The 12807-nt window shown below is 42.5% G+C and overlaps 1 protein-coding gene across 3 annotated transcripts in view; it reads right to left on the bottom strand.

Annotated features, from left to right (window-relative positions):
• traf2 (tumor necrosis factor receptor associated factor 2) overlaps positions 1 to 12806 on the bottom strand; it is a 29439-nt gene extending 16633 nt beyond the window's left edge. For 2 of the 3 annotated variants that reach the window (XM_021590205.3, XM_090226186.1), the window contains exons 1-4: positions 12689 to 12806; positions 10161 to 10369; positions 7615 to 7693; positions 7305 to 7403 (exon numbers count right to left, since the gene is read on the bottom strand). In XM_021590205.3, coding sequence (XP_021445880.1) covers positions 7305 to 7403; positions 7615 to 7693; positions 10161 to 10339 — 357 coding nt within the window. In that variant the 5' untranslated portion in view covers positions 10340 to 10369; positions 12689 to 12806. 3 annotated transcript variants of the gene reach the window in all.
• Between the last annotated feature and the right edge of the window lies 1 nt (position 12807).

Here is a 12807-nt window from a genome sequence, read left to right as displayed (position 1 = left end):
ATGGCCTTCCTGTGACATCGGGTGGTGTAGGTGTCCTGGAGGGCAGGTAGTTTGCCCCCGGTGATGCGTTGTGCAGACCTCACCACCCTCTGGAGAGCCTTACGGTTGAGGGCGGAGCAGTTGCCGTACCAGGCGGTGATACAGCCCGCCAGGATGCTCTCGATTGTGCATCTGTAGAAGTTTGTGAGTGCTTTTGGTGACAAGCCGAATTTCTTCAGCCTCCTGAGGTTCACAATGCTGTCTGTGTGTGTGGACCAATTCAGTTTGTCTGTGATGTGTATGCCGAGGAACTTAAAACTTGCTACCCTCTCCACTACTGTTCCATCGATGTGGATAGGGGGGTGTTCCCTCTGCTGTTTCCTGAAGTCCACAATCATCTCCTTAGTTTTGTTGACGTTGAGTGTGAGGTTATTTTCCTGACACCACACTCCGAGGGCCCTCACCTCCTCCCTGTAGGCCGTCTCGTCGTTGTTGGTAATCAAGCCTACCACTGTCGTGTCGTCCGCAAACTTGATGATTGAGTTTGAGGCGTGCGTGGCCACGCAGTCGTGGGTGAACAGGGAGTACAGGAGAGGGCTCAGAACGCACCCTTGTGGGGCCCCAGTGTTGAGGATCAGCGGGGAGGAGATGTTGTTGCCTACCCTCACCACCTGGGGGCGGCCCGTCAGGAAGTTCAGTACCCAGTTGCACAGGGCGGGGTCGAGACCCAGGGTCTCGAGCTTGATGACGAGCTTGGAGGGTACTATGGTGTTGAATGCCGAGCTGTAGTCAATGAACAGCATTCTCACATAGGTATTCCTCTTGTCCAGATGGGTTAGGGCGGTGTGCAGTGTGGTTGAGATTGCATCGTCTGTGGACCTATTTGGGCGGTAAGCAAATTGGAGTGGGTCTAGGGTGTCAGGTAGGGTGGAGGTGATATGGTCCTTGACTAGTCTCTCAAAGCACTTCATGATGACGGAAGTGAGGGGCGGTAGTCGTTTAGCTCAGTTACCTTAGCTTTCTTGGGAACAGGAACAATGGTGGCCCTCTTGAAGCATGTGGGAACAGCAGACTGGTATAGGGATTGATTGAATATGTCCGTAAACACACCGGCCAGCTGGTCTGCGCATGCTCTGAGGGTGCGGCTGGGGATGCCGTCTGGGCCTGCAGCCTTGCGAGGGTTAACACTTTTAAATGTCTTACTCACCTCGGCTGCAGTGAAGGAGAGACCGCATGTTTTCGTTGCAGGCCGTGTCAGTGGCACTGTATTGTCCTCAAAGCGGGCAAAAAAGTTATTTAGTCTGCCTGGGAACAGGACATCCTGGTCCGTGACTGGGCTGGATTTCTTCCTGTAGTCCGTGATTGACTGTAGACCCTGCCACATGCCTCGTGTCTGAGCCGTTGAATTGAGATTCTACTTTGTCTCTGTACTGACGCTTAGCTTGTTTGATAGCCTTGCGGAGGGAATAGCTGCACTGTTTGTATTCGGTCATGTTACCAGACACCTTGCCCTGATTAAAAGCAGTGGTTCGCGCTTTCAGTTTCACGCGAATGCTGCCATCAATCCACGGTTTCTGGTTAGAGAATGTTTTAATCGTTGCTATGGGAACGACATCTTCAACGCACGTTCTAATGAACTCACACACCGAATCAGCGTATTCGTCAATGTTGTTGTCTGACGCAATACGAAACATGTCCCAGTCAGCGTGGTGGAAGCAGTCTTGGAGTGTGGAGTCAGCTTGGTCGGACCAGCGTTGGACAGGCCTCAGCGTGGGAGCCTCTTGTTTTAGTTTCTGTCTGTAGGCAAGCGAGGGTACCCAGCGGTACGTCACCAGGGATAGAAGTCGCATGTTGCTCAGTTTATGCCACACGTGGTTAAGATTCTCACATAGGATTCATTGTTGCGATGGTAAGATTACTTAACTGGTCTATTCGATAATATCTAAATGGCGCTTCTGCCATAGCTACAGAGTCGTCTGGTGTAAGGTTCTGCTGTTTTGGGGGATTGGTATAGCTTATATTATATTATATATTGACACTTTGCTTGGGCAGTGAGCTACCCTGAAGGAGCAGAGCCTATAGCTCCAAGACTTGCATTATTCATTGCTTAATAAATGGTTATAAATATTTCGATGTGGCGTTTCCTTTCTGAACATGCATTTACAGTTAAAAGATCTTTAAATAGCATTGTGTTATGAAAGGAGCAGACTTGGCATGACTGCAACACGTTTTACATTTTAGTCATTTAGCAGACGCTCTTATCCAGAGTTATAGTAGTGAGTGAATATATTTTAATACTTATTTTTCAAACTGGTCCCTCGTGGGAATCAAACCCACAACCCTGTCGCTGCAAAAGCCATGCTCTACCGACTGAGCTACACTGTTCTCAGTAATAAATCATCCTTTAAAATCAACGATAAGCCAAAACAATAGCCGTTTTATAGCCTACTCATACTCCCTTGGCTTAAGAGGGACAACCTGTCTATTCAGTAAACACAGCTCTATGCAAGTCATAGCTTGCAAGATTAAAATAACAGTTGGGTTGATGGTTAACCAGTCTGCTGCATACGAGTTTATAAGCAGCCAGTTATGGCAGTTAGAAGAAGTACATCTAGTTTAACTGAAAACAGCCACAATGGAGCAGGATGTATGGTTAGACCGTGGTGACCTTACACATTACAGAGAACTGCAGTAGATGCCACAATTGACTTTTAAAGTGTGAAACTCTTTATGGTTGTAAACTAAACTGACAACAGATTCATATATGAAACACTGCTCTACTTAAATATTGTTCATGTATAGAAAAAGGTGTTGTGTGAGATGGGAAACTTTGTATGTGTTTGTGAGAGTATGGCCTATTGTGGTTGTTTTGGTGTTGCATGAAATTGCATATTGAAACGGCTTGCGGTTGTGCAACAAGAACTCAAAATTGCTTATTCAACCACTGTGTGCCAAGTGTTGAATTAATTGTGCCTCACAACTACAACAGTTAAAATACAAAGTCAAATACAAATTAATCCATCTACTTGTGAATCGTTACAGTAAATGTCAGTCCTGCTCTAGCCAAATTTTTTTCAAGCAGGTGGGAGGAGAAGGGGGTGGGGGGAGAGAAGAGTGTTGCCATCTTTCCCCTGTCTTTGCTCATTCAGTCTCAAGAAGGCAGCAGAGCAGGTAAGTGAGCATGTTTTTCCAAATACCCTTACCAACCCTTCTCTAAAATATCCCCAAGCCAACCTTAACCATAACTAAAAACAATAACGACTTGTCTAAAGTATTTTCCTAATTTGGAAACTCACGAAACAGTTCAGCCTATGTCAATGTAAATCCGTAAACATGGGCACCCTTATAGATATTATCCAGACCAACTTGCCCTCCAAATACAAAAACATCCTGTGGTGGACTGCAGTAGCGTCGAATAGTCCAAATAGTCCAAATACATTTTCAGGGTAGTCAGGAACCAATACACGCAGTCAGTCAGGAAAGCAAAGACTTGCTTTTTCAAACAGAAATTTGCATCCTGTAGCTCTAACTCCAAAAAGTTTTGGGACACTGTAGTGTCCATGGAGAATAAGATCACCTCCTCCCAGCTGCCCACTGCACTGAGGCTAGGTAAAACTGTCACCACCAATAAATCCATGATAATCGAGATTTTCAATAAGCATTTCTCTACGGCTGGCCATGCTTTCCTCCTGGCTACCCCAACCACGGCTAACGGCTCCGCACCCCCCGCAGCGACATGCCCAAGCCTCCCCAGCTTCTCCTTAACCAAAATCCAGATAGCAGATGTTCAGAAAGAGCTGCAAAACCTGGACCCGTACAAATCAACTGGGCTAGACAATCTGGACCCTCTCTTTCTAAAATTATATGCCGCCACTGTTGCAACCCCTATTACCAGTCTGTTCAACCTCTCTTTCTTATCATCCTAGATCCCCAAAGATTGGAAAGCTGCCGCGGTCATCCCCCTCTTCAAAAGGGGGTGACACTCTAGATCCAAACTGCTATAGACCTATATCCATCCTGCCCTGCCTTTCTAAAGTCTTCGAAAGTCAAGTTAATAAACAGATCACAGGACCATTTCGAATCCCCACCGTACCTTCTCCGCTGTGCAATCTGGTTTTCGAGCTGGCCACGGGTGCACCTCGGCTATGCTCAAGGTACTAAACGATATCATAACCGCCATCGATAAAAGACGGTACTCGCAGCCGTCTTCATCGACCTGACCAAGGTTTTCGACTCTGTCAATCACCATATTCTTATCGGCAGACTCAACAGCCTTAGTTTCTCAAATGACTGCCTCGCCTGGTTCACCAACTACTTCTCAGATAGAGTTCAGTGTGTCAAATCGGAGGGCCTGTTGTCCGGACCTCTGGCAGTCTCTATGGGGGTGCCACAGGGTTCAATTCTCAGGCTGACTCTTTTCTCTGTATATACCAACGATATCGCTCTTGCTGCGGGTGATTCTCTGATCCACCTCTACGCAGATGACACCATTCTGTATACATCTGGCCCTTCTTTGGACACTGTGTTAACAAACCTCCAAACAAGCTTCAATGCCATACAACTGCTCTTAAATGCATGCTCTTCAACCGTTCGATGCCCGCACCTGCCCGCCCGACTAGCATCACTACTCTGGACGGTTCTGACTTAGAATATGTGGACAACTACAAATACCTAGGTGTCTGGCTAGACTGTAAACTCTCCTTCCAGACTCATATTAAACATCCAATCCAAAATTAAATATAGAATTGGCTTCCTATTTCGCAACAAAGCATCCTTCACTCACACAGCCAAACATACCCTCGTAAAACTGACTATCCTACCGATCCTCGATTTCGGTGATGTCATTTACAAAATAGCTTCCAATACTCTACTCAGCAAACTGGATGCAGTCTATCACAGTGCCATCCGTTTTGTCACCAAAGCCCCTTACACCACCCACCACAGCGACCTGTATGCTCTAGTCGGCTGGCCTTCGCTACATATTCGTCGCCAGACCCACTGGCTCCAAGTCATCTATAAGTCTATGCTAGGTAAAGCTCCGCCTTATCTCAGCTCACTGGTCGCCATAACAACACCCACCCGTAGCACGTGCTCCAGCAGGTATATCTCACTGGTCATTCCCAAAGCAAACACCTCCTTTGGCCGCCTTTCCTTCTAGTTCTCTGCTGCCAATGACTGGAACGAATTGCAAATATCGCTGAAGCTGGAGACTTATATTTCTCTCACTAACTTTAAACATCAGCTTATCTGAGCAGCTAACCAATCGCTGCAGCTATACATAGCCCATCTGTAAATAGCCCACCCAATCTACTTACCTCATCCCCATATTGTTTTTATTTACTTTTCTGCGCTTTTGCACACCAGTATTTCTACTTGCACATCACCATCTGCACATCTATCACTCCAGTGTTAATTTGCTAAATTGTAATTACTTGCTACTATGGCCTATTTATTGCCTTACCACCTCACGCCATTTGCACACGCTATATATAGACTTTCTTTTTTTTCTTTCTATTGTGTTATTGACTGTATGCTTGTTTATTCCATGTGTTGTTGTTTGTGTCGCACTGCTTTGCTTCATCTTGGCCAGGTCGCAGTTGTAAATGAGAACTTGTTCTCAACTAGCCTACCTGGTTAAATAAAGGTGAAATTTAAAAAAAATATATGATTAGCAACACTGTCTGTCTTTCCACTTCCCAGTGAATCCTACAGTAAACACAGGTTGTTTTTTTTATAGTCCACTGAATACCTGTTACTGACTCCAAATAATCTCCCACAGACAACGACAACATTAAAAGGCCAATGAACCAACACGAAACGCCTACACGATAAAACATTTTTAGCACAGGTTGTGCTAATCATCAAGTTGGTTGTCAGCATGACATTTAACTGCACAATCTGCATGAACACAAAAACATTCTGCTGAATCGGCCCTAGAAATGTAGCATAGACAGTCTCACTTCTTTTCTTCCCCATTGTGAAAGTAAATACAATTCTATCCACAGTTCTGAGGAAGCACATTAACCCCCCAAAAAACTTTTTACTGAATAACCAGACATATTTACAGATGACAGCCTTTTAACATCCCCCACAAAACACACAGTTATAACCTACGAGTAGATACAAATGTGCTCAAACTGAAGAAATAAAAGAGCAATGAACTTAAAACTTTCCCCTCCCTAACATTCCCTGTTATACAACAACAGTACATGTTAGTTTAACTCTTGGCAGAAGGACAAGGTTTGCTTCCTCATAAAACTCCCCTCTCTTCCTGTTTTCAGTCTCTACAATCGATGGACAAATGGATTTACAGTTAAATTAGTCTTAACAACAATACAATAATTTGCAGTTTATCAGTATTATTATACATTTCTCAGACTACTCAAGACAGATGGTAAACAGAATGTAAATCTAAGCCTGCAGGTCTTGGGTACTTTCCACTCTCCGCCTAACAGGACTCATTAAAAAAAACTCCAGGGACTTTCCAAGTCATATAACAAAGGCAGATCCTGTTTCACTCTCACATGACAACCAAACCCGTTCCACGTGTTGATTTTGTCTATCCCCACCAGACGCCTTCATGACATGCAGGTTAAAATACTAAAACCAACTGTGAACCAAATATATTAATTTAGGGGCAGGTTAAAATACATACTCTATGAAACATTCATGTACATTTAGCTAGCTTGCATTGCTAGCTAATTTGTCCAGGGAGATAAACATGGGTTGATGTTTTACCTGAAATACACATGGTCCCTTTTTTTGTGCTGGATCTTTGCAGAATTTTGACCCATTCTGAGTCACACAAAATCATGTGTTCTCCGACAATTTATTCACAGATAAAAAGGTGAAACGTAGCTTTATTTAGTTAGTTTTCTTTGATTAATCTCTCCTGTTCATTCTTCTTCTTCTGTGGATTTTATATGGTGATTGGAAACTAACTTTAAGGTGCATTAATCGCCACCAACTGTGCTGGACTGTGGACCTCGTTCATCTTTCAACCACCCATGTGGGTATACGCTTGTAAAAACCAATGAGTAGATGGGAGAGGCGGGACCAAGTTCTATTTTAGCACCTGGCTATGCAGATACAATTATTGAATAACATGTATATGTACATTTATTTTGCAACGATCGCACACACAATGGGGGCAGTCTGGTCAGCATGTCAGATTGCTACTGTGTGCCTTTGCTATTGGCTCTCAACACGAGAGACATGAGGGACGTCCAATCAGGTAACTCAAATTCAAAACATGCACAAGATATTCTCATTTGAATCACCCAATGACAACCCAGTAAAACATAAGCATTAACTCCATACTATACCTCATATTCTTTTATGCAACCAGTCCAAGAGCATCCCTCACTGATACATTTGGCAGGCAGGCTGGCGATTTCTCTACCAGCTGCATTGTCTGGAAAAGCCTGAGGGAGGTGAAAAGAACAAAGAGTACTCTAATTACACACAGTAGTTGTCACATTCACTGTTACTGTTCAACCAGACTGGGGGGGGGTCTTAAACATTGAACTGTAATAAATACTTTAGATGAATGAAATCCATATCCTTTTTTCGCCAGGAGCAACATGATTCACCAGAGATGTTGTTAGAAGTTAAATGAATGGAACGGAGCCTTACCTCATTACTATTGAGAATGGACTGTGGCTCCTCATATATCTCCTCCTGTCGACAGGCTTCACAGGGCTTTGGGCCGGAGCTGATGATGGAGACACACGTCATGTGATTTTACAGTACAAAATTATTTCAGTGGCCAACAACTAGAGGGCTCTTAGCCTCGCCTGAACCACTACCCACATTTACAATGATTACCAGTAGGCTACAGAGTACAGGGTTAAACTAGAAAGATGAATCATGTAATTACGTAGCATATATAGCACTTTGGAGTATACAGATAAACATATATAAACACAAATGGGCAAGTCACTTCAAGACTTGCCCAACGAGATCCATTGCAAAGACATTGTAATAATAGGTATTAAGAATACTACAATTAGTGGGCACGGGCAAGACATACAACGACAGGCGCATCAGTATGCAAGGCAACACAAAGATGCAAACAAATTAAAAGGTTGATGTTTAAATCCACAGATTGAGAGGCTTTAGTGTGAAGGAGGAGTCAGACCACCAGTATACGGAGGAGGGCTGTGAATGAAGATAATAGTTCCCCTATGAGTTTTCTGTGTGGGTTCATGACTAGAAACCACTTACTATGTGGAATGCATTTAGATAACCAACCATGACCAGCTAGCTTCATGTTGAAACCTCTCCCCTTTCAATTCTTAGAAAATGACATGTGGCAACTGGAGTTTCTTGTGAGTTTAAAGCGAAACAGGATTACAAATTGTACAAATTCCTGGAATTACCAAATTATTGTCCCTTGAATTTCAACATCAGCACCAATATAGCACTTCAAGTACAATGTATTTGACCTGAATTGTAGTGAAATATATCATATTAAATTAGTTAAGACTCTGACAATGAGGATTCGTAGTTGAACGTCTGTTTCTCCTTATTAAACAACTAATCACCCATCCAGTATTTACAATTATCTTCCAGGCATCCACATACACTTTAACTTATTGTTGTTCTTTCCCGTGCAGATTCTACGTAGTCTGATCTCTGACAATGTCACTTTGCAAGTTAAAAAATGCATGTCGTCTTGAACATACTCCGATTTTAATCAGATGATAATCAGGACATCCTGGAACTAAGAAAAGCTGAAGCGTCACTCTATCTTCTTTCACATTCCACTGCACCATTTTTTACTCAAGTTAACAAATGAAGCGGCAAAAATATCTAAATTTCTAGCAGCAGGTGAAGTATAAAAACGTACATGGTTCCACTTCTCTTTAAAGGTGTGAAAACAAGAAGCAATTGTGTAGAGCATCCTCGTACCATCTAAACCACTGTGAAATATATTTTCCATAATCACAGAAGAAAAAATGTGCCCAAAGTTAATAGAGCTACAATGTTTTATAATGAAATGAACAAAACACAAATAAACAGATTTAGCTGCAGTGTGAGATGGTGACATGGTTAAACTCCCAGTGAGAAGACATATTTAGTAAGAATCCGCAAGAGCAGCTTGGTCCAGTTGCACCACCAGAGGTAAGATCCATTCCAGATAGTTCCAGTCGAGGCTGGACCAGTATTGGTGTTAATCTGACTGGCTACCACACACTAGGCTTGGGCAGTATACCGTATATCGGGGTATTTGGAACCTGGGCGGTATACAGTATACCGGGGTATTTGGAAAAAGCCACGGGATGATTTTTCAAAACCGCTGAAACTATTTATTTTACGTATTTTTTATACATTTGAATATTTGTACCTACTTGTGCAATATGTTAGGAGATAAAGAACATTGCGTTCTTCATTTCAGTTTACGGTAGTCCCCAGTCACGTGGTGTTTGTTTACAAGAACACAACGATGAGAGACCAGAGCCTTGTGAGTCACTCACTCTCGTGCAGCACGCGCTTCATAATTTTTCATTATGAAGCTTACCGGAACTAGTTTCCCAAAACAGCGGTTTGAGCCAATCATGTGCGTTTGTTTATAAAGAAGCACAAGGAGCAAAATGGGAGCTTTGTGAGGGGAGTCATCTCTACAGCGCAACTTAAGTGAGGTGATCAAGTTACTCTTGTATGAAATTAACTACTAAATGTTTGCCAGCTATATATCTTTTAACTATTAAGTTAACTATCTAAGATGTGCCAAATAAATTCTCTCCAGCGGGGTTTTGCTAACTTGCTAATGTTAGTTAAGTGGCTTACCAAGCTTCTTGGTAACAGCAGCCGAGACAATCTACTCCTGGATTAAGATAATATTTGGATGCCACAGGCATAGTATGGAGGGATGGAAATGTATATACTGCCCAATCCTACCACACATCCACCGCAGACTGACACACAGAATCCCGTGCTGACTCATCCAGACAGGGGCTGAGTTAAGTGGAAGGGCAAGATGCTGATGGGAGCCAAGGAACCAACACCACCATCACCACCACAGAGAGACACTGCAGTGGAATAGCTACAGCAGGACTTTGTGTGGTGGAGCATCATGCCCAGTAAGAAAGGGTTAATTAAAGTAAGGGGAACTTGAGGAAGGGTGGGGGGTTGCAGAGCCTGTAGTGGGGATGAGGTGAAGAGCTACAGTAGTCTACCTGGTGAGCAGTTTGAAACAATGGACACAGAAACGATGTCCACACTGAGCCTGGACTGGCTTCCTCAGGACCTGGTGACACTGCTGGCATTGGTACTTCGCTTCCATGGAAACAGCCAGGACACTTTGGGGTATCCCTGGAAGGGAGGAGTCCAAAGAGGGTAGAGATATGCGGGCCATGCCTCTCCATCAACGTCTCATACAGCTTTCCTGTGTAAACAAATATCAAACCTTAATATTTAGCGAATGGATTAACCACACCCTATGGGGCGGCAGCATAGCCTAGTGGTTAGAGCGTTGGACTAGTAACCGGGAGGTTGCAAGTTCAAACCCCCGAGCTGACAAGGTACAATCTGTCGTTCTGCCCCTGAACAGGCAGTTAACCCACTGTTCCTAGGCCGTCATTGAAAATAAGAATTTGTTCTTAACTGACTTGCCTAGTAAAATAAAAAATGACCTAGAACTCACAGGAAATATGGGTTGTTGCACATGGGATTCATGCAAAAAAAAAGCCAACTTCGCTGTATGTCGTCTAAGCACATTTCTGTCATTCAACCTTTCACCTCAGGTCAAAACAACAAATAAATGCAATATGTAGCAGTACTTAGTAATCAACAGATAATTAATTCAAAAAGAGACAGGACAGGAGTGGCTTGGCAGGCAGACCTGCAGTATGGACTAGAGGTCGATCGATTAATCGACATGACCGATTAATTAGGGACGATTTCAAGTTTTGAACAATCTGCCTTTTTGGATGCCGATTATGGCGTCCAAGAGAATTGCATTGCCATTGCATTGCCATTGCAATCCAAGAGAAAACTGCGTAGCAGGCTGACATTACATTACAGCAGGCTGTTACATTCTTCAAAAGGACCCTGTGGCTGCAATGAGCCACGGTAAGTTGCTAGCTAGCATTAAATGTATCTTGTAAAAAACAATCAATCTTCACATAATCATAAATTGTGTCACTTCTCTTGCGTTCAGTGCAAGCAGTGTCAGGGTATATACAACAGTTTAGGCCGCCTGGCTCGTTGTGAACTGTGTGACCGTAATTAATTAGCCAGAATTTTACAGCACTGTACTGCGTTTGCCAGCAGCTCTTAGCAATGCTTGAAGCACAGCGCTGTTTATGACTTCAAGCCTATCAATTCCCGAGATTAGGCTGGCAAAACTAAAGTGCCTATAAGAACAAAGCTACATGAAATACAAATGGTATAGAGAAATAGTCAAATCGTCATAATTCCTATAATAACTACAACATAAAACATCTTAACTGGGAATATTGAAGAACTGGGATTATTGAACCACCAGCTTTCATATGTTCTCATGTTCTGAGCAAGGAACTTAAACGTTAGCTTTTTTATATGGCACATATTGCACTTTTAACTTTCTTCTCCAACACTGTGTTTTTGCATTATTTAAACCAAATTGAACATGTTTCATTATTTATTTGAGACTAAATAGATGTTATTTATGTATTATATTAAGTTAAAATAAAAGTGTTCATTGTTCATTCAGTATTGTTGTCATTATTACAAATATATCTATAAAAATTGGACGATTAATCGGTATCGGCTTTTTTTGTTCTCCAATAATCGGTATCGGTATATAAAAATCATAATCGGTCGACCTCTAGTATGGACAGATTGAATTGACGCTTAATCATTTTAGTCTCAGAGAGAGAGGATTCTTGTAATAGTTTGAAATTGTAAAGTGAAGTCACCAAGAGAAAGAGAAAAGAGGTTTAAAAGGTGATGTTGTTACACAAGTAAATTAGTAGTGCTTGAAATTGTATATGCCTTTCCACATACCTTTAAACATAATAATTAATGGCTAGGGTCCTTTTTGTTTGTTTTTGCTGTTCTCCAAATAGTACTTTTGAGTTTTTGAAAGCTAGTCTAAGACATGGTAGATATGTTCTATGTGTGCTATTCCTATGCTTCCATTCATAAGTTTTGTATACAAGCGTCAAATAACTGAACATACAATATTCTTGGTTGTGGAAAATATATTTCACTGTGGTTTAGATGGTACAATGATGCTCTACACAATTACTCCTTGTTTTGTCATAAAAACTGAAAATGGCAGAGCGATTTCTGCATATTGCACCTTTAATACATTGTGTGGCAATGCAGTAAATGAGCTCCAGCGTCAACGTCCAACTTCCCCCCCAGACAATTTGAGAAATCTAACTGAAACAATATTCTTGTTTTGACAACTGCAAACGCACGCTGATCCAGAAAAACTACTTTAAACTGCATGTACCGTAGAGATGCAGCCACGGTACAGAAAATTTTCTAAGTAGGTCTGTCCCTTTCCTTTTTTCCTTGCCAGTGGACATCTTGCTCAACTGTCGTACTAGGCATTTACGGCATAACGTTGACTTTCTCTGCCAGTGGCATAACGTTAACGTTGACTTTCTTCTCAGCAGTGCACTACCTGCATACTGAAAAGGTTTTCGGGGTGAGCGAGTCCCAATATCATGGCCATTCATCCAACCTACAAAAAATAAGGAAGTGTTGTACTTACCAAATTAAGGCCCAATGTACTACAGCTTTTTGTGCTGTACTTTTTCTGTTGCTTTGCAACACCAGCCCACGTGACTTATTACGGTGACTGTACACTAGCAGTAAATTGCTGCGCCCATA

Source organism: Oncorhynchus mykiss, chromosome 29, assembly GCF_057628025.1.
Source record: "Oncorhynchus mykiss isolate SJ-2025 chromosome 29, ASM5762802v1, whole genome shotgun sequence".
Taxonomy (NCBI): Eukaryota; Metazoa; Chordata; class Actinopteri; order Salmoniformes; family Salmonidae; genus Oncorhynchus; species Oncorhynchus mykiss.
Note: the sequence above shows the minus strand (reverse complement) of the source record. Positions and strands in the feature narration are given on the sequence as shown.